General features: G+C 43.6%; 1 protein-coding gene across 1 annotated transcript in view; it reads right to left on the bottom strand.

Moving 5' to 3' along the window:
* Positions 1-22,301, bottom strand: part of DENND11 (DENN domain containing 11) — a 40,976-nt gene that overhangs the window by 8,199 nt on the left and 10,476 nt on the right. Inside the window, exons 2-7 of the mRNA XM_046669504.1 lie at positions 18,832-18,931; positions 17,676-17,834; positions 7,643-7,796; positions 1,934-2,072; positions 775-906; positions 401-551 (exon numbers count right to left, since the gene is read on the bottom strand). Of these exons, the coding sequence (XP_046525460.1) occupies positions 401-551; positions 775-906; positions 1,934-2,072; positions 7,643-7,796; positions 17,676-17,834; positions 18,832-18,931 (835 nt within the window). The remainder of the gene's footprint in view (positions 1-400; positions 552-774; positions 907-1,933; positions 2,073-7,642; positions 7,797-17,675; positions 17,835-18,831; positions 18,932-22,301) is intronic.

Here is a 22,301-nt window from a genome sequence, read left to right on the forward strand (position 1 = left end):
ATACCATTTATCTCACAGGATAACCAAATTATGGAGAATTACAAGAGACAACGCATAACTAAGTTCTCAATACAGGGATCCAAACAATGTAGGTGCTCAGTAAATGCTTGTTCTCCTTGGGCTGCATCAGAAAGAGGTTGCCCCATGCACGTTTGCTACCCTCCTATCAGGACAATACGCCGGAAGGCCGGCTTGTTCAGCGCAGGGCTTCCCTTCATTTCCCATCTCCCGGGCAGCAGGCCAACTGGCAGCAACGTGCCGTGAGGGAAGGGGGGACAGACAGCTTTACAGAGACCCCCGGCTGTGCTGAGAATGGCAGCACCCTGGGGACAGCTCTCTCCCAGCGCGGGTGGGCCTCGCCGCACCCAGCCCCGCACTGGCACACACGCAGGCTCCCCACCTCTGCTCGTTGAGCCGCCGGTACTTCTCCCGGTCAGCACTGTTGATCTTCAGCAGGGGCTGCAGGTGGTCGTGGTGCGTCTTCACATTCTGGTTATCCACGTACACGTCATACAGTTCCCGCTTCTCCTCGAAAATCTTCTCTGTGGTGCCTGTGAGACCCAAGGCTCAGAAGGCAGGAACCCAGAGGCTGTCACTGAAGGGCACCATCCTGACCCCACCGGGGAACCAGGGGGTCCGGGGAGCCCCGCATCTGAGAGGAGGAGGAGACGGGCCCTTGGGGAGCTGGGCGGCCAGAGCACGGCTCCCAGCAGTCGTCAAATGTACTCGGGGCAGGGACGTGTGGGCAGGCTGCAGGGAGGGCCCCATACTCACAGGCCACATAGGACACCTCTACCTCCAGGCTCTCGATGTCAGCCACGTTCACATAGAAGAAAGGCTTGGACTCAGGAATGGTGCCCCCGATGCCAGGCAGGGAGACGTTGGCCAGGCAGCAGCAGCAGTACACTGTGGGGGACATAGGAGGTGAGAGAAGTGTCTGCCCCTCCCAGTCCCCCTCCCATGAAGCCTGCGGGCCAGCCCCCTGAGTCCTCTCCAAGGACATTGTTGAGGGCTTTGCTTTGTGCTGTCCTGGTACTTGGGTCACCAAGTGGTCCTGGCATTCTGAGGAGATGGGGTGGGGGGACCAGCCTTTCAGCTCCCACAGCAGAACCTGACCTCCTCAAGGTCAGACCAACAACGTCTCACCAAATCTAATGGACATGTCTGCCTTCATCTCACCCGGTCTTGCTTAGGGTTGGCACTGTTGACGTTCCTCCTCCTGGCAACCCTTGCCTGCTGTAACCCTTGCATCTTTCAGTTCCCTCCCTTCTTCTGACTGTTCCACCTCAGTCTCCCCTGTCTTCCACCTTTATTGTTCGCCTCCTGCGCCTGCATCTTAAACACCGGCACACCTCTCCTCACTCACTCTCTCCCACGGTTGTGGGCACCGTCTGTATGCCACTCTCAAATCTCTATCTCCAGCTCAACTTTCCCCCCAAGGTCCTGACCCAACACAGCGGTGGCTGGTGTACATCTTGCGAAGGCCTCACAGGCAACACTCGCCCCCTGTGTCCAAAGTTAACTCTATCACACCCCCACCTACTCCTCCTCGGTCCCCTGTCTGGTGGCCCCACCATCCCTGTCACCCTAGACACTTTCTCCATCACTTCACACAGCAGAACCTTACAACCCAAACAGACACCAAATTTTGTGAAGTTTCTCTCTTAAATATATCTAGACTCCATCTTCTCTGCTGTCATCCAGTCCGTGATCTCTGAGCCGACTACTGATTTGTCCCCTAATCCATCTTCTATATTGCCACCAGAGTCTACACACTAAAACACAAATCCGACCATGTCACTCACAGGCTTAGAGCCCACGATCCCCTTGATAATAGCCCAGACTCTTCTGAACTTGGTTGACAACGGAAGGACTCAAGCAGTTTCTGTTCCAGGGAACTTAGGAAGAACCCCCGACTCTGGCTTCTAGTTACCTCGATAGCATACAACGCCCACAGGAGGCGGAGAAAATATCAAAATGCGCTTTCGAAGTAAGGCAAATTTCCAAAGGATGAGGATCTGTTCTCCAAAGAACTTAATAAACTGAGACATGCAGCCAGCCGGGTGCGTGATCTGAAAAAATAAAACGGGAGTAGAGGCGGAGGGAAGGAGGACTAGCTTGTTAGAAACATCACTGCAAAAAATATTCAATACAGGTGTGTGCTGACCAGCGCTCCCCCCAAAATCCAAAGTCCAACCAAACAGCTACATTAAGGGATGGTTACTTCCACACAAAATGATATTTTTCACTTTAAAAGTCTTACCTTTCAACTAGATTTCTGTAATTCAGCAGCTCCCCTGATACACTGGAGTTTGAGTTTAGGGACCATTACCTACTTCACTCGGGAGAGAGGTGCAGAGGAAAGAAACTCAACCTGTTTTTGTGTGTGAGGAAGATTGGCCCTGAGCTATCATCTGTGCCAACCTTCCTCTCTTTTATGTGGGATGCTGCCACAGCATGGCTTGATGAGCAGTGCACAGGTCCGCACCTGGGATCTGAACCTGCAAACTTTGGGCCACCAAAGTGGAGTACGTGAACTTAGCCACTACACTGCCAGGCCAGCCCTGAACACAACTTCTTAAAAGTCAGAAGCAAAAGCATCTCTGAAGTGACAGTACATCTCAGTGAGAAAATGCAACTCGAAACATTACTGAGCACTGGAAGGAATAAAATGAGGAGCAAACAGCCCCAGGTTAGATCCCAAATGTACAGGCAGCCAGTTACTGTGCGAGGCGTCTGCACAGGTTACAGCAGAAGCCCCCATGGGGCCTACAGGCACAATAACCCACACACTTCAACTCTAACTACCCTTCCTTCCACGCTGAATGCAGGAGCCTGCAACCCTGAGGCTTCCTCCTAGGAGCCCTGAGCCAAGGGATGTCCTAGGGGTTAAAGGCATGACCTCTGACCCAGGAAAAGCTGAATTCCAATCCTGGCTCTGCCATTTACCAACAGGGCAGCCTCAGGAAAGTTGGCCAATGTTTCCAGTTCACTCTCTTCAACTGTAAAAAGGAGAGAGCATCACATCCCTCATAAAGCTAGAAGGACCACCTGAGGATAAACATGAAATACTTAGCTCGTAGGAAGAGCCCACATGCAGCAGCCACTACTGTCACTAATGAAACAAAGGCTTCAAGCCAGGTGCCCTGTGAGTGCTCTGGAAGGTCACTTCCATGCTAAAGTGTCAGAACAGTGCTCACCACCCATTAGGGACACAGGCGAGAGCACTTCTAAAGAGTGATGCCAACACCAAGGCCACCTGCTGAGTTTAACACCTGAGAGTCCTCAGAGGTACCCACACCTGAGCCTTGAGGCAGCCCTGGGCCTCAGCGCTCTGCCAGGCGCAGCGTCCTGAACTACCAGGGAGAGGACTTCCCTTTCCCTGCATCACCCCTGCACCGGGGCCTTTCACTTGCCTCATGCCACCAGCAAGGCTGCCCTCCCCTGAGGGTTCCTGCCTGTGCCCTTCTGCCACCACATCCCAAATCTCCAGGAGAGGCACCAAGCGACTACATCCGGTCAGATCCCTCCAGTCACAATCTTTCATGAAAGTCAAACAGCAGCAAGGTAGGAGAGGGAGCCACTGCCCATCCAGGCTCTTCCCGGCCTCCCCTCTGTAGTCTTCGAGCCCTGCACATGTGCTCCTACTGCACGAAGCCCTTGTCCAAATGTGTCCTGGGCCCTGGAATCCTAAACGAATGATCAATCCTTAATTCTGATCTTATTTATTCATCACTGACGGACACATGGATGCATTCACGCAAGAAATATCTCTCATGTGCTTACTTTGTGCCAAGCACCGTGCTAGGTTAGTAGTCTAGTTCCAACAACGAACAGAGAGACCCAGGCCCTGCCCTCGTGTAGTTTACAGGCTAGTGGGAGAAACAGGTGCACCAGCAATTAAGCCTCAGACCGAGAGCCATGATGGGAGAGGGGCAGCGGCTGCAGGAGTGTGCCTGACCCAATTCTGGGAGAGATGAAGACTTCCTGGAGGCAGTGATGTCAGCTTCGACAAAAAGGATGACCTGGAGGGATGCTGTTCTTGGCTGAGGGACCAGCATGTGCAAAGGCCTGGAGATAAGAGACGACATGCCACTTCCTGGGAACCACAAGTGATTGCAGTGCTGGGCCTGTGCCAAGAAAGCAGCCCCAGTGAGGGAAACCTACTGTCTTCTGAAAGAGGCAGCCACAGCGACTGCCTGACCTGTCCAACTGCACAATGCAACAGACACTTCCTTGGCTTTCATTGTAATCGATTTCCCTTTCACAGCCTTGTTCGACTGTAGCTTTCACAGAAAACTCTTTTCCTGATGTGTACAGTCCCGAGCTTGGTCTTCCCTCCCGCCTTTTATGTCAGGTCCTCTGTGCTCTTCTTATGCCCCAACCACTGCTGGCACAGCCCTCGGGTTCACTCTTCGTCCCTTGCCTTCCACCTGCCCCCTGCTTCCTGGGGGGAATCCATCCGCTCCTGGGGCTCCACCTCCAACGCTGACTTTCCCCACTTTCCCATTTCTCTGGGAGAGCATTTACCAGCCATTGCTGGGCCTCCCAGAGAGGGTTCCATTCTTCCTTCCTCCCCCTCCCCAGGTTTTTCCCTCTGGAATAGTCTTAGATCTGACCTCTACTTCAAAAACTTACTCCTTTTAAAATTTTCTTTATACTTGTGTTCACTTTGTGAAAACTCACTGAACTATACACTTGAGGTTTTTCAACTTGTTGCTACAAATATTATATTTCAATAGAAAGCTTACATAGAAATTTCTTTATATGTACATATATGTGATATTCCATAAATGACCAAAGGGATCATATCATGTATACCATAGTTTTACTGCTGTCATTTTTTTTCCTGGCCCTTCCTTTCTTCACACATGTAAAGCCTTGCCCCTCCAAACCTTACCTCGCCCCCAGGTAACAGATGTATTAACAACCTAGCATACACCCATCCAGATTTCCCCATGTTCTTGTACGCATGTACGTGTATCTATCTCTCTCTGTCGATACCTGAGGCTGTGATTACTTTACGAAAGTGTGATCATATCATATACAGTTTTCTGCACTTTGCTATTCTCACATAGAACACTTCCTGGTAGTTTCCATGTCAACTACTTATGTTCTAGTTCATATTCATAATGGCCGTATAATATACAGGGCATTCTAATTGTTTAACACTCTGAACAATGCTGACTTAAATATTCTTATACAGATATCAGGAAACTCTGGTGGTTTGCAGATAAAGGATGGATCCTAATGAGTGGGACTGCTGGATCAAAGGGTACATGTTATTTTTAATTTTGATATGTGCTAAAAAATTGTGTTTTAAAAAGAAGATTGTTCATATTTCTATCTATAGCCCATTAAAGATCCTTTTCCTTGCCTCTCCCAGGGTTTAACATGTATGCTAATGAGCTGCCCTCAAGAAGGCAAAAGCAGACGGCGATTTTACTGTTTTGCCCTCTGTCTCTCCTCCTTGGTCTTTTGGGGAGAGGAATCCAGGGACACCCAGGTCAGAGGCTGGTCAGCTCCCTGTGGGTTTGAATTAGCTCAGCAGCAACTTGAGTCAGAGGGAAAAAATGGGTCTGAGTTAGGAGGGGAGAGACAGAGCAGGGTTCGGTCAACACAAGCCCAGAGTCGCCCTAATGACCCTCTGACCGTTCCTTAATTATTGCCTCTCAGCGCATGCCACGGGGCTGGGAAATCTTCCAGCTACATTTCCTGGGCTCCCATGCCAGCTGGCTTCTGGTGAGGTTCTCCCTGTGGGAGGCAATGACGGGAGACTGGAAGGCAAGAAGAAGGAAGGAGAAATTCTCTTCAGTTTCTAGCCTCCAGCTTTTCGTGGGAGCCCCAGCACCAGCTGAGCCCCACTCCTTCAGAGGGTCTAGCATCACCAGGTACAAGTGCCTCCCTAAGCAGGCTGAGACACCGCTGTGCAGGGCCCCTCTTCCAAGCCCGTGTTGTTTTGATAATGTCACCTCTCCCTCCTTGTTACTCGAGCCCTGGAGTGTGTGGCAGGCAGCCTCTAATCCCCACTGCTCCTCACCTCTTGGTATTTACAGACTTATGTAATCCCCTCTTCCCCTTGAGTAACTTGCTTCTAACCAACAGAATACGACAACATAGCAGCACTGTCACTTCCATGGTTAGGTTACAAAGGATTTTGACTTCCATCTTGCCAACAAACTTTATGACTTGCTGGCTTTGATGAAGCAAAAGCCACCATGCCTGGATTCCTGACTCACAGAAACTGTGAGATAATAAATATACACTGTTTGAAACCATTAATTGGGAGTACTTTGTAATGCAGCAATAGATAATTAATAATAGGCTGGTAGCCACTGTCTATATTTACTAACATATATATTTTACCTTGCTCCTTTTTTGCTCCTTCAGTCTTCCAATTTCCGTATTACTGATTTCCAGTATTGAATTAGTCTGAAATATCTAACACAGTATGAGTTTTCCTGACAAGAACCTAACTGATACTCATTAGGTTTCAAATTCCATGGTCCAGTATTTAAGGTTCTCCACAATCTGATTACAATCTATTTTTCCAATCTTTTCTCTCCTGGTCAGGTGACATAAAAAGTCAATCCCAACCTAGTCTGCTTATGTCCCGTGAACCAGCCTTGTGCTTTCTCACGTCTACCTCTCCACAAAGGCAGTGGAGTGGGGCAAGGAGTGCGCACTGGCCTTGGCACCAGTCCTGTGTTTAAATCCTGGCTCTACCTCCTACTGGCTATAAGGCCTTAAGCAATTAACTGAACCTTTATAAACCTCAGCTGGTTTTTCTGCAACACAGAGATTTAAAAAACCTTACTTTTAAGAGTGCTGCAATAGGTACAAATAGCTAGCAGGATGCCTAACTCACAGAAGGTGCTGAGAAAGTGACAGACCACAGCTCCTGCTATTGCTCACGCCTTCCCTCCATCTGGAATTAGCATCCCTCACTTTCCGCCTAGCCAAATCCTTCAGGAAGCAACTTCTCTTCCAAGATGGCTTTCCAGAGTTCTCCCTTACACTCATGGCATAGTTTCTCTACCAGGGAGCCTGGGGTTTCCAATGAATTATCTTGTGACCACCTACAGGTGGATGAGGAAGAGGAGGGGGAGGGGAGTGGGGAGGGGGAGGGGGAGGAGGTTGTTCAAGTTCATACTCATCTTCATACCCTTCCAACACCTAACACTTGGCCGGATGTTTTGTTAACTGTAAACAAACATATTCCAGTATAAAGGCAAAGTACTTCAGAAAAAAAATACACAATAGAGGCATATAAAGATTATTGTAACTAAGAAATATTATACCTGCTCCTCAAACTCTTCGTCTTTAGTTCAAATGTCTGGCTTTAAAATATCTGAAGCAATCAAGAGAACCAAACCCACTTCTTCCGCCTTAGAAGTTTACCACAACTGGCCTATCAATATGGCACTGCTCCATGACTATAGAAGTGTCTAGAAAGCATAAAAAGGTAACTTGCCTTATGTTTTAAAAGAACCCAAACGCTTAGGTTACAATCCTATCCTATCAAAACCAGACTTTGCGCATAAGCCCAAGACATAAATTCCTTATTAATTAAAAAAAATAATCAACAACTACTGCACCCAGACAAAAGTCCAGGACTGTGTGAGAGTATGGCTGACCTCACCTTCATCTCAGGGTACATGTACCGGTGGATGGAAGGCAGCCAGTAGACAGGGGGCAGGCTGCCGCCTCTCCCGGGACCAGCATGGAGCACCCCTTTCTTGTCCTCATAGAATGCAGCCAGATGAGAGTAATGTCCCGGCGTCTCCAGCTGGTGTCTGCACAACACACACATATGTGTCCAGTGAGAACAGCTCTGGCCGAAGCTATGCCACTCCCTCCCCCCACCCCGACAAGGACTAACACTCAGGGGCAAAGGGCCTGATAAACTAAAAGACCCCCTTTTTGAGGCTGCCCAGGATGCCTCTCTTGGTGCTGCAGAAGATCCTTAGGAAAAGCTCAAACATAGACTCGCAGACTCCCTGACAGCGCCATGGAACACATTCTCCTTCTCATGGGAAACAGGCGGAATTAACAGACTATGACTAATGTCTATTGTTCTTGAGTAAGGTATGCTAAAGACTCTGTGCGCTTCCCAGAGAAGGGCTCTGGGCTGTGAGAAGGGATAACTTTGAAGATCACGAATTCCCTGCTTAAAGCTGCTCTTTGTTTAGAAATCATGCTTGCTTGCTTTCTTTGTTGTTATAAAAGAATAAGAGGAAGCTTACCTCTCAATGTCTCAAATAAGGGAAAACAACTATTACTGGGTGTCACTAAGGGCTCACAATTTTTGCACCAATGAAGCAAGAAAAAAGCTCAGTCTCTTCTCTTCCCACTCCCACCCTGCTCGGCTGGCAGAGACTTAGCTGTGGATAGCCCGGTCAACTGACCCCAAAGCCAAGAAAGCCACATTGAGACTCTGGGCCATTTGGAGAATCCCACCACCCTCGAGTCAAGCACGGGAGCGCTGTGGGGACTGTTTGACACTATGTTTAATGGGGGCATTATGGGTTGAATTGTGTCCCCCGCAAAAGATATACTGGAGGCCTAAACCCCAGTACCGCAGAATGTGACCTTATTTGGAGATAGGGTCTTTACAGAAGTCATCAAGTTAAAATGAAGTAGTAGGGTGGCCCCTAATCCAATATGAAAAAAGGGGGAAATTTGGACACACAGACACGGAGAACGTCATGTAAAGATGAAGGCAGAGATGTGAGTGATTCATCTATAAGCCAAGGAACAGCAAAGATGGCCAGCAAACCCCTAGAAGTCAGCAGACAGACATGGTCTCCCTCACAGCCTCAGAGGAACCAAGCCTGCTGACACCCTGATTCCAGGCGTCCAGCCTGTGAGAAAATACATCTCTGTTGTTCTAAGTCACCCAGTTTTTGGTACTTTGTTGTTGCAGCCTTAGGAAACTAACATAGGGATTAGTAAAAGGCACTATTTTTGATTTCTTGGTGCCCTACAATTTCCATCGTATTACAATAAAAAAAAATAAAAATACAGCTTTATTGAGCAACGGGAGGCATCTCTGATTATGGTTGGTCCTAGGACGACTACAACAGGCAATCCCTCCAACCTGGCATTTTTGGCTTGCTCCAAACGCTAACACAAACTGCTCAGATTCAAGATTTTCATATTCCAACGGGCAGCCAGGGGCTCTCCAGCCACCTCCACTCCAGAGCGACTTAGACTTCCGGATGTCAAGGCTGCCACTTCTTCACTGTGAGATCTCAGGCAAGTTGCTAACCTTTTCAAAATCCACCGTTTTCTCTCTCCTTAAAATGCAAATAGTACCACCTCAATATTATTTTGAGGTAAAAATGAAATAAAGTAGAAAAGTGCCTCAGACAGTTTGTGACACATTTCAGTCCCTCACAGAACGTTAGGTTCCTTCCTTCCGAGCTATCCTACAGCGTCCAGCCAGGCCCACGGCGAGGGCTCAGAAACAGCAGGTAAATGGGGAAGATTCAGGGCAAGCCCCGGAAAAGACCTTCAAGCAAATTTACATTTTAAAAAGAAAAAAATCAACATCAACTACATCCAAAAAATGATTACTAAAGTCAGTTCCTCTCTGAACGGCAGCTCTCTAATTTGGGGGTTCCTATACATTCTGTTATAAGCTTTGCACAAGAAGGCAGTCATGTGACTATGGGGGTATGTGTGCTTCATCATTTCTTTCACTCTTACAAATGTTCATGTGCCAGATGGGAAGTCCATGGTGGCTATGCTGTATTTGACTATTCTGAGAAGACGGCAGATTTCAGAACCTCTGCACGGATGTGTGTCAAATTGATGAAAGTTTGATTAAGACAAAATAATGAATACAATTAAGTTCAAAAAGCTAGTTTCAGGATCCCGTCCTCTGACAGCCTAAGATATCACTGACTGATGGGACGGAACAAGGCAATAATAGGGAATATCGACTACGAACATAGACATAAATATAAATTGGCAGTTCCTGGATAAATGTTAAGCAACTGTTGTATGAAAGCCTCAAATGTAAACACACTGTAGATTTTGCAATAAACAAGACTGATCATCAAACCACAAAGCTAAGATAAATGAAAAGGCATTGAAACAAGGCCTAGGGTGCCGGAAGATAAGCTGGTCTTCAAAGATGATGCAAAAAGAGACCTTCCTGGTGATCTTATCCATAAGGATGTATAGATTAAAAAACCACCACACTGAAATGTAGGCCAAGATTCAAAAGATTATGGAAACTGTCCAAGACAAACTATGAAAACTGTAAAAGCTAGAGAATAACTGACACAATATATACTATTGATCTGGAGCTACAGGCTTCACAGGCAGATAGAGGATTCCCCTGCAGGGCCAGACACTGGATTCTCTGTAAGCCCACAGCCCCTTCACTGATACAACAGACGCTTATGTGACCATGCAGATGCCCACCACAACTAACCCCACTTTCCCCTACCACATCCCTGCTTCATCGTTCCCGTGTATTCATTATTGGTCCAAACCAGTCTGTCTTCTAGCTTTCCAAGTACGGAAAAACAGGCATTCTCATTTACTGCTGGGGAGGCACAAAATGGTACCACCCTTCTGAAGGATCACTTGCAATATGTACCAAATTGTACACTGTATATACCCTCTGACCCAATGACTCCATCTCTAGGAATGTAGCCTAAAGAACTGTTTATGGATATGAACAATCATTTACCCACAAGGATGCTCATGTTTACAGTGGTGAAAATAACAATCTAAATGCCCAATAACAGTGAAATAGTTAAATTGTGATACATCCACATATTGAAATGATGTGAAATCACTGAAATGATGTTGAGGACTATTATTCATGATATACTGGAAGGTTAAGACACCAATTTAGAAAATTTAGATATTGAACCACCTCAGTATTCGTTTTTTTTTTTAATTAATGTATATGCACATATTTATACATGGGAAAAAGATTAGAAGGATATAAATGTTAACAGATAAGTCTGGCTGGTGGGCATCATGTTCTTTTTTTTTCTTTGAGCTTTTTTCTATTTTTCAAAGTTTTCTACAATAACTATATGTTAATTTTATATTTCGTCTTTTCTAACTTTTCATTATGGAAATTTTCAAACATACACAAAAAGTAGAAAGAAGAGAATAATGAACCCAATGTGTTCATCACTTAGCTTCAACAATGACTAATATTTTATCAATACATCTATACCACACCCACACTTTTCACAAAACGTTTTGAAGCAAACCTCATATCATAAAATTTTCCCCTTAAACACTTGATATGCATCTCTAATAAAGTCTATTTAAAAAATAACATAACCACCATGCCATTATCTTGCTCACAATATTAATAATGATGCCTTAATATAAACTAATACCCAGTCCACGTTCGAATTATACCAACTAGCCCCAAAATGCTGTTTTACAGTTGGTTGTTTGAACCATGATCTAAGCAAGGTCCAAAAATGTGGTTATGTGTTTTAAATCCCTTTTATTTTATAACACTCTACCTTTTTCTAATTTATTTTCTTAAGTTATAAAGTGGTTCTCCAATACCTTCTGATTAAAAAGAAATAGTCATAGAAAGGACTCTCTCACTAGAGAGATATTGAAGTCAACAGTTGTGGATGAAATCCTAATAAATAAATTTGGGATATGAGAAGCAATGAATATAAACCACAGATCTGGTGTTTTCAGAAATCAAGTCTATTTATATAAAAGTCACTGCTGCAGTCAGGTACTATCCCTGCCCAGATCTGGGCTCACTTTACTCTGCTTCTTTCTCTTCCTCAAACCCTTTCATGCAAGTCCCTTCTCTCATGTTACCCCGAGCCCTCTAATAACCAAGCTGGAAAACCTTTCTAGCTATGACTCAAAATCTAAAAGTCAAAAGAAGATTAATGAATTCAATGAAGAAAACCAGCTGCATAACAAACAAGTGATGTTAAAAGAGAAATGACAAAGTGGAAAAATATTTTCAATTTATATCACCATGAACAAATTTCCCTATTATACAAAGAACTCCTAGAAATTAACATGAAAAGATCAACAACCAAAAAAAAAGTAGCAAAGGCTAGAAGCAGTTCACAGAAGAGGCAGATGCTTCCAACAGACATAAAGGTGCTCAACCTCACTCGTAAGAAAAATGCAAATTAAAACTATACTTGTGTACCATGTGTTAGCCATATTGCCAAAAATACAGAAGTTTTTTTGTGCTGGCAACGTTGTGAGGAAACAGTATTCTCCTGCATTACTGTTGGGCATGCATAACAGCACAATCTCTGTGGAAAGCGATCTGAAAACACCTATTAAAATTACAAATATATATACCCTCTGAACCACCAATTTTATTTCTGGAAATCTAATGTACACATATTCTGCTCATGTGTGAAATGATACTTGTTCATGGGTATTCAGTGAGCATTATCTGTAATAGCAAAAGACTGGAAACAACCAAATGTCTATCAAGAGGGGCCTTGATAAAGAAAGCATGGTTCTTCTATACAGGGCACATAACACAACTGTAAGAAACAACGAAGCAGCTCTCCATGTACTGATGTGAGAAGATTTCCCAGATACACTGTTGAATGGAAAAGGCAAGGTACAAACCATGTATAACATTGCTACCTTTTGTATGAAAAGGGAGGAAATAAGAATATATATTTGTATTTATATATACATATACACAAACTTTGGAAAGATATATGAGAAATTAACAGTGATTACTGGATTAATGGATCGAAGTGGGAACTGGGTACAGACTTTTCATTTTATGCCAGTGGTAGATACTGCCACTCTCTTCTTCCTTTAGTAATAGAACCTTCCAATTTGAGCTGGTCAAATGTTCACCCAGTTAAGGACCACATTTCCCAGACTCTCCTGCTGTGAGGTATGGCTAATAACTAAGAACTAGACAATGGCATGTGAGCAGAAGCGATGTGTTCAACTTCTGGGATTCCTGTCTTTCCCCTTCCTGCAGGCTGGAACATGACATGGTAATGATGAGTCAGATTCTACCATATGGATGAAGACAATACTCTAGGAGATGGCAGAATACAAGACAGAAAGACTTGGGTCCCAGGATGACCCAATAGGACAGAGCCACCTACCACAGTGGACTGCTGCTCTCCTTCTGGGACTGTCACGCTAGAAAAGCTGTACTTCTATCGTGTTTAAGTTACTGTATTTTGGGTCTCTTTGTTACACTGATTCAGCCTATACTTTAGCTAAAGCAGAAAATGATACCTAGAAATGAGTTACTACAGCATCAAAAACCACATTGTGTCATTAACTTAGCAGCTGGCAAGGGAAGGTGGTAAGAAAACAGAAATTGCAGGGGGCTGGCCCGTGGCCAAGTGGCTAAGTTCGCGTGCTCCACTTTTTTGGTCCAGGGTTTCACCAGTTGAGATCCTGGGTGCGGACATGGCACTGCTTATCAGACCATGCTGAGGCGGTGTCCCACATGGCACAACCAGAGGGACCTACAAGCAAGAATACACAACTATGTGCTGGGGGGCTTTGGGAAGAAGAAGAAGAAGAAAATAGAAACTGCAGACTAGAAAGCTGGTAACCCTAGTTATATTATAGCAAAAAATCTGCTAGAACTTCAATAACTTGGAAGATAGGTCCCGTGTCATCTGAACTTCTAACTTTAGGGGAAGCAGTTATAAAGAGAACATTGACTGCTCCTTATTTTTAATGGGCTACCGCAAGAGTAAGATGAAAATAGGCAAGAACTGGCCAGTTGACAAGGAGAAATGGAAGAAATAGAGCCTCAGGGCATGTGTTCTGAGTTCCGCAGTATAAATTAGTTGAGACCTCAATCATCTGAAACCCCATGCGACTGGAAAAGCCAACTGCTTTTGTACCCTAAAAGCAGGACATAAAAATTTCTCTCAAAGCCTCCATTCTCCAGTCAAGTATTCTTGGCCAGACATGGGAGTCACCCCATTTGTAAAGATCAATCTTAGGGTACAGCCTCAAGGTGGTTACCATTAAAATGAGGAAAAGATGGATAGGCCAAGAATACAGTCCACTGACTTAAAAATTAAGACTCAAAAGAGGTCTTTGGCAGTGGATACTTTTAAACGGAACTGACTGGAAGCAAACAAATCAGAAGCCTATTTTGTTTTAGAAGGCTCCATATTGTCACATGCCCAGTCTATAAATGGCTATGACTTCTCAACCCTTAAAAAACCACTAGACTCCCAAACCTACACCAGCAGGAAACATGTTCTAAAGCTATGCAGCCTCCAGAAGCGCATGTTCTTCAGTGTCTGCTTCAGAAGTGCTTATGGCAGGCAATGGATAAAGAACCTCCTAGAAGGCAAAGCCAGGAGCCATGGAGGAAAATGGATAAGGGGATTCCAGAGAGTAAAACCAAGGTTTAGCCAAGGAGCATACTGCTCTGCTAGGATAAGGAGTCTTGGCAATCTCTGCTCAACAGAATTCCATTCTTGTCATGGACTAATGACTGCTTGCATTTCTCATTTTTCCCTTTTCCAAACAGGAGTCTGTATTGTGGTTCCTACTCTACCTTCTGTGTTGCATTAGGGAGGTGGGGAGTGGATCGACTTGTCTATTCCTTTACAGGTTTTCAGGATAAGGAGAATCAAGTGCTGATCTACTGAAAAGGACTGCTTCACATACACAGAAATCCCGGATTTTAGACTGGAGGCGCTAACTGGACGAGCCTCTATGATGCCTCTTTTGGGGTGAGAGGAACGTCCTCTCTGTATGGGAAGAGGAGTACACATGGATACCTAGGTGGTCAGAGGGGCAAACTGAAGCAGAGGCTGCTAATTTTTTTCCAAAATCCATTTGTCTCTTTTTCCTGTTTATGACAGAAGCCCTAGAATTTTAACCGGTCACAGGGTGACCCACCTGGAGACTACCTATCCCAGTCTCCTTTGCTGTTAGGTGTGTCTTTGTGATTGAGAACTTGACAGTGGAATATGACAAGTGATGTATGCAACTTCTGGGTCTTTCCCTCATCCCTACGGGCTGGAGTGCAGACATAGTAGTGGTGAGCAGCTTTGAACACTTGAGAAGAACATCTTAGAATACGAAAAAACACTCTCAGGGTATGGCAGAATAATAAGAGAGAAGAAGTGTGGGCCCCTGAATGATTGTGTGGAACAGCAGGCTACCCCCCTGACCACTTGCCTATTCTACACTGTTACTCGAGAGAGAAAGAATCTTCTATCTTATTTGAGCCATTGTATCTTGGGGCCTCTGTTACTGCCCTTAGCCAGGACCCTAACTAATATAATACCTCCTTTTAATTTTTGGTTTTTGAACCATGAGAATGTATTGCCTACTTGGGAAATTAATTTTTTCAAAAGGAGTAATTTTTTAAAAAATGTCAAGATACCAATAAAAATGTTCTTTTTTTACTCCATGACTTTACTTCTGAGTCATAAAACTAAGGAAATATTTCAAATACAGAAAAAGATATATGTATGAAGCTGTTCACCACAGCTCCAAAATGTAGAGGAGCAGTTAAAAAAAAATTAGAAACATGCTAAATGTCCAACCATAGGGAATAATGAAGTAAACTTATGGGACAGCTGTAGCATTACAGAGCTATTAAAATACTCATCAAAATGGTAAACACAGAGGACAATCGAGAGAAAACATATACATAACTGGTACTCCTGAAGAAGGGAAAGGACGGAATGGAAAAGTTGTATATTTGATTATAGAAGGAAACGTTCTTGAGATTAAAAATGAAAGGCATATCTATAGATCAAAAGGGAGAAATCATCCCAGAAGAAAAGTTTAGAAACATCACAGATAAAGAAAGAATCTACAGGGAGCCACACAGAAGAGACTTCTCTGAAACAACCAATATCAGAAGACAGCAGAGCAATGTTTATAGCATCCTGAGAGGAAGGAAGAAAGACTGAAGAGCTTTATACCCAGCCAAGGGCAAAGGTAACAGACCAACATTATTAAGCATGCAAACTTTCAGGGAAGGCAGCACACACGACCCTTTCATGGGGGGTGGGGGTGAGGGGTAGTGCTTGATGGCAAAATCCAACCAACCAAGAAATAAATCGGGAATCAGGAATGCAGCAAGCCACAGTTAAGACCGGGATGTGGTCATAAATACATAATTGAGACTTAAGAACAGTGGGAATTATGATTACAGAACTAAATGTAATAAATCTAGCAATATGTAATAATTGAGATACGAAGAGGGAAGAGGTGCTAGGAGGAAGTATAAGATCATAGACTCTGTCTACAGTTGAAACACATCTTAAAAGCACCAATGATATCTACACAAATATTTGTGCACTTTACTGTATACATGTTATTTCTCAATAAAAATAAGACTGACACCATATTTTATAAAACCTTTTTTCTTAACTGTGGAGAAATATTTCAAGAAATAATAGACCTCATAGTGAGAAAATACTCACTCAAAGTTTGAAAATTCCTTCAGTTTCATTTACTCTTTTCCTCTGACACATATAAGTAAAATGAAATTTTATATATTTCAAACTAGCCTATCTGACAAAAATTAAATCTTCATAAAATATTAATCCTATTTTTGTAAAATTATTTCTATATTAGAATGGGATTCACTGAATATTGACAAAGGATATCTCTCTGAGGGTTAATATTTGGGAGGAATTTTTTGTTTCTTTGTTTGTTTGTTTTTGGGGAAGATCAGCCCTGAGCTAACATCTGCTGCCAATCTTCCTCTTTTTGCTGAGGAAGACTGGCCCCTGAGCTAACATCCATGCCCATCATCTTCTACTTTATATGTGGGACGCCTACCACAGCATGGCTTTTGCCAAGCGGTGCCATGTCCGCAACCGTGATCCGAACTGGTGAACCCCGGGCTGCCGAAGCGGAATGTGCAAACTTAACCACTGCACCACTGGGCTGGCCCCAGGGAGGAATTTTAAAATTCATTTGTATTTTTATATAAATTTTAAAATAGCAAACATGGTTTCTTTTTTCCACAAACAATAAATTTCATGTTCTTTCAAAGATGATGATCAAGAAAGATTATGTTATATAAAAAACTAAAATGATAAATTTTAAAAGTATAGGCTATAAAAGTGTGTATACAGTATGATGCCAAGTATATATTTTTTAAAGTACACACACGTACACCAGAAAAGAGGCAAATGTGCTAAAATTTTCCCATTGCTTCAGGGATTAGAGATAGCTTTCTCCCTCAAAATCTGAAATGAAATTAAATTACTTGCATAATGAAAACAATATGAAATAACTCACAGTTTTGTTGCTTCTGTTAAAAATTCCCTTCCTATTACCCCAAATAACAACAATTGCCCCAAATAATAAATGATTAGGTTAAAAAATTTGGCATCTGTCTACCTATCCGGGGCAAGGAGGTAATTATTGTGGCTTTAGGGTAAACAAAGCTCACATACATGTCAACAAATTATTTAATAAAACAAAATTGATGATAATATAAACTGAAAGTAAAATCTACCCCAGCTTCCAGTACAGTGTGAAGAATCATTGTGCAGGACACTGGCTGAAACAAAAAGACCACCACCTGAGGCATGAAACATGGCCACAGGTGTTCTTGGAAAGGCATCTGGTGTTCTGGCAGGCAACCTTTATCTCTGAGGGCTCATCACATATGCACCAACTGGCAGACCCCCATTGCCTCCTGCACGTGTCTATAAGCCACGTACCGAACTTGGTTCTCCAAGAAGTGCATGTACCGGTAAAGCAGGGTGTAGGATGGTGAGAGGATGCCCACAGACTTCATACGTGCACCACGCTCCAGCTCGCTTTCCACAGGCATGTTGGCGAAGCAGGCCAGGCCAAAGAAGGGCCCCTTTCGGAAATAGCTAAAATAGATCAAATATGTAGTGTGGCTGAAATCAGAGAGAACAATTTTGTTTTGCTCTGTTTCCTCCTTTGAGATGCAGTCCCAAACAAAAGAAATGACTGTGTCCAGTGCTCTACATGAGAAAGCTCAGCCTGAAAATAAATTTTTTAGAATCTCAGGGGAACAATTAGCTCCAGCCACCCAACCTCACAGATGAGACAACCAAGCCTCAAAGAAATTATGGAACTCGCCCAGCGTCATCCAGCTGGAGCCAGGACTTGATCCCTGGCAAGCTTGCTGCTCAATTGCCCACGACCATGGATTCATCCCTTCTCTCCAGCATAACAGCAATGACTTGATGGGAGAACCAGAACAAAGATTCATCTTCAGGGCCATCTAGAATCAGTACTCTGTTTTATTAGCATAAACAGTGTTGGTTCTTTCCTCACTTCCTGAGTCTCTGATATTTTTACTAGAACATATGACCAGAGCTGTCACTTTACTTCCTTCCCCTTTCCCACACTTGTATCAGTCATGGGTCCAGCCAAGCGAGAAGATGACCTCATTACCTTTGCATTCGTTCCCTTTGCTCCTCCTCATAAGAATCTTAATTACACAGGACTATAAACTGGCCTGACTTAAAGTTAGAATTTCAAGTTTTAGCATATAAATGTCTTAAGCTAATCCAAACTGAACTGAAGCTCCATCATTTCATTAAAGCCAAACCTCAAGTGAGGTGCAATAATTTCTTACAAAGAGACAGAACCTCTATGGTACGAGTTCTTAACTTTTTTGGGTCATGAAAACCATAGAGAACCTAATAAAAGCTAATGAATTTCTTCCTTGAAAATTGATATAAAAACACAAAACTATATATATATTTCCAGAGCATTTACACACAGCTCCTGGCATTTTCACATGGCTCCTGACAAGCCCTGCTAAGAGCCCTTATGGTCTGGGGAAAGTTTGAAGGGAGAGGAATGGTGCAGAGAAGACTTACATTCAGAAGTACTCACATGAAATCAGACTGAATTTTATGGGACCCACTGGCCATGGACTTGAACTCGACGCCTTCAAGGTCAATATCTTGAGGTAAGCACCATTCCACCATGTTCCCTGTGGGAAATGGAGCAATCAAGTTAAAAGAAACAAAACCATTCAAAGAAAAGGGCTTAGTGCAGGGCTGAGCGCACATGGTTTCTCACTAAACGTACTGCTGCCTCCACCACCAAGATGCTCAAGCGACTCATCTCATCCATCACCCAAATGCTGGCAGAATCCCTGAGTTACTCTAGAAGACCAGGCGATGGGCATTAAGGGAACTTCCAATCTCTGACTTCAGACGCACACAGTTCTCCTTTCTAGAGAGGAGGTCATCTTTGGTTCTGCCATTCTGCTTGGCCATTTCCAAATATCCTTCCCGTCACAGCCTCACTTCTGTGTGCATGTTTCTTACCCTCTACCCCATTTCCTCATCTCATATTCTCTCCGCAACCCGTTGAGATCTTGCTTCCTTCTCATCTTTCTACAGTCACTAATGACTTTGATGAACTCCAAACTCTTTTTAATTCGCATTCTCATTGACCTCTTTCTGGGATTTGATAATTCCTCAAAAATTTCTCCTCTTTTTCCTTGATTCTCATGATAGAGAACACTATTTGCGTTCTCTTCCCATTTCTTTGATCAATGGAGCTCTGCTTCCTTCCCTACCTCTTTCTCCTCTCTCCCCAAATGAGGTCCTTCTCGAAGTCAGCCATCAGTTCTTTGCCTGAGAATTTTGGGGCTCATTCACTCATCATTAATTACTGAGTTTCTACTGAGCTAGATGTTGGAGCTACAAAGTCAAATAAGACATAGTCCCTGATCTCAAAGAGATTAGATTTCAGAGATAAAGAGATAAACAAGGAGATCAGTGATTACAGTTCCGGGGGTAAATGTTATGACAGAGGATAACATGGGAGTTTAGAACGTAGCAGTGACAAGCACCCATCAGACTAAGGGAGAATCACACAATAGCAGTGTTACCTGGAGATGTGAGAGAACACTATATTCTATATATTATATATATATTCTATATATTCTATTTTCACACATATTCAAAATTTCTCAAACTAAAAATAGTAACCTACTTGTGAGATTTTATTTTAGAACAAATTTATCAACGCTCCAAATCCTAATTTCCTAGGCATTAGAAATAACATGAATAATCCCAGACAACAATGCTTTCAGATAATTGTTCGGGGCATCAGAGGAATTGCATATTCTGTCTACCTACACACAATCTAGTCTCCAAACACAGCAGACATCGTAGGAGTCTCCAATCCCATATTCAACAGCCTAAACCACTTGCAAACAGTTTGTTTTCTAGAGAGGAATCATGAATCCGACCAACCAAGCAATGAGCTAAAACAAAAAGCATGAAAAAGGGAATTAAGATTTTATAAAACAGAAAGGCTAGAATAATGTTGTGTATGTCATGGTTAAAGACAAGAGAAAGCTGCACTCTGAGAGAAGGGTGCGCTCGGGGACAAGGGTAAGGGTCTGAGCACCGAGTTCCCCCACGTTCCTGTCTTTCCCCTTCCCATCCACATTCTGTGGAGGGCACCAGGACACCTACAGAAGTTAAAAAGGTGCCGAGGTCTACCCCAGACCTACAGGATCACCATCCCCTTCTCATGCCCTGCAGGTGACTCTGCTAAGCCCCAGGGCCCAGAGCCCCTGCTTGGGCCTCTGTATACGTGATCCTAACCCTTCATGAGGGCAACAGATGGCCAGCCTAGGTAAGGGACAACCTGGGACGGAGCTGCTGTGACCCTCAGGTCGACTCTCCTCTGCTCACTCACCTAACCTGCCTCTTCAGTATCTGCTGCCTTGTTTCTCCTAGCACCACCCCCATGCTGGGTTCAAAGTTCTAACTTAGTTTCTTTCCTCCAAGCCAGCCTGTCCATGACTACTTAATAACTTATTAAAACACACCCAAACTGTGTACAAGAGAAAAGTGCACCAAGACACTGTACGGCTCAATGAATTTCCCCAACATGCACAGACCTGTGTGACCAGCATCCAGATATGAAGCAGAACACTATCCACACATCAGAAGGCTCTCTTGTGCCCCCTTGCAAGGCATTAACTCTCTGAAGGTAACTATTATCCTGACTTCTAACAACATAAATTAGCTTTGCTGTTTTTGAAATTTACATAAATGCAATCATAGTTCACATTCTTTTGTGTCTGTCTTCTTTTGCTCAATATTTTTTGCAAGATTCATCCATGTTGATCCATGTACCAACAGTTCATTCATTTATCATTTCCATAATGCATGTAACACGGGTTATTTATCTACTTAACTGTTGATAAACATTTAGCTTATTTCCAAATTGAAGCTATTACAAACAGCACTGCTGTAAAGAATCCTTGCCATCTCTGACCACACGTGTGGTGGCTCTGCAATACATCGACCTAGGCAGGCCGGGCTATGTTTCTCAGAATTCCCTTCTTATATGTTTCCAGTTGAGACAGGGAAGGTGGAAGCGAAGCAGAAGCCATATTGTGTTTACATTGGAAGGTCGACGCAGGAGCATCCAGCAGCTTATGTGCCCTGTTGTTAATCTGCAGGCTCACCACACTGGGGTTGGGGTGGGCACATGGTAGTCAGACCTGCTGATGCTGGATCCACTTTCTTCTGGATCCTCTTTCAGTTTCTCTGACTCCTAAGCCATGTGTATGCTTAGCTCCATAATGAAGGGCATCAGCTTCATAGGGACACCCACACCATTAAAGCTGGAGGCAATGACAGACTGACCCAGGGTTCCCATCCACCCTCATGAGTTTCAGCTTGTTCTCCTTCTTCCCACGCTTACTCTCTTCCCCCAAAACTGCTATCCAGTAGACTTCAAGCTCCATCATCAGAAACAAAGACAACAGCCTTACATGGACTGTCTAATGGGCTCCCACAATTGTGCAGGATCGAATCCCTGTAAATAAATCCCTTTATGTTTCTCCTTTATGATTCTGTTTCTTTGATTAAACCTTAACTGCCACAATATGCATACATCTGTTGCCTACATCCCTAGGAGCAGAACTGGTGTAATAATGTTTGCATCACTGCAAACTAAGGAACCTTCCATAATTCCCGAAGCAGTGTTTCCCAAAGCTTATGTCAGTAGGGCTTCGGAAAAAACTAAAACAAAATTTTAAAATGGGATTTTGGCCAAACAACCTTTGTTTAGGTTAAATAAAGAAAGACACATTTCTTTATTGCACAACTTCTTAAAGCCTTTAATACGTGAATCTGTGCATTGTGAATCTTTATGAGATCAATACTAAATGTAGCCAAAATTATTTGGTCACTAAACCTATTTTAAGGAGCCTCTTAAGGGACCAATTTTATAAATGGCATATCTTTTTTTAGAAATGCTAGTATATAAGGGGATGCAAGTTAACTGTTAGTATCCACTCTTCCTTTCTTATAGGGAATAGAACCTCC

This window comes from Equus quagga, chromosome 8, assembly GCF_021613505.1.
Source record: "Equus quagga isolate Etosha38 chromosome 8, UCLA_HA_Equagga_1.0, whole genome shotgun sequence".
NCBI lineage: Eukaryota > Metazoa > Chordata > Mammalia > Perissodactyla > Equidae > Equus > Equus quagga.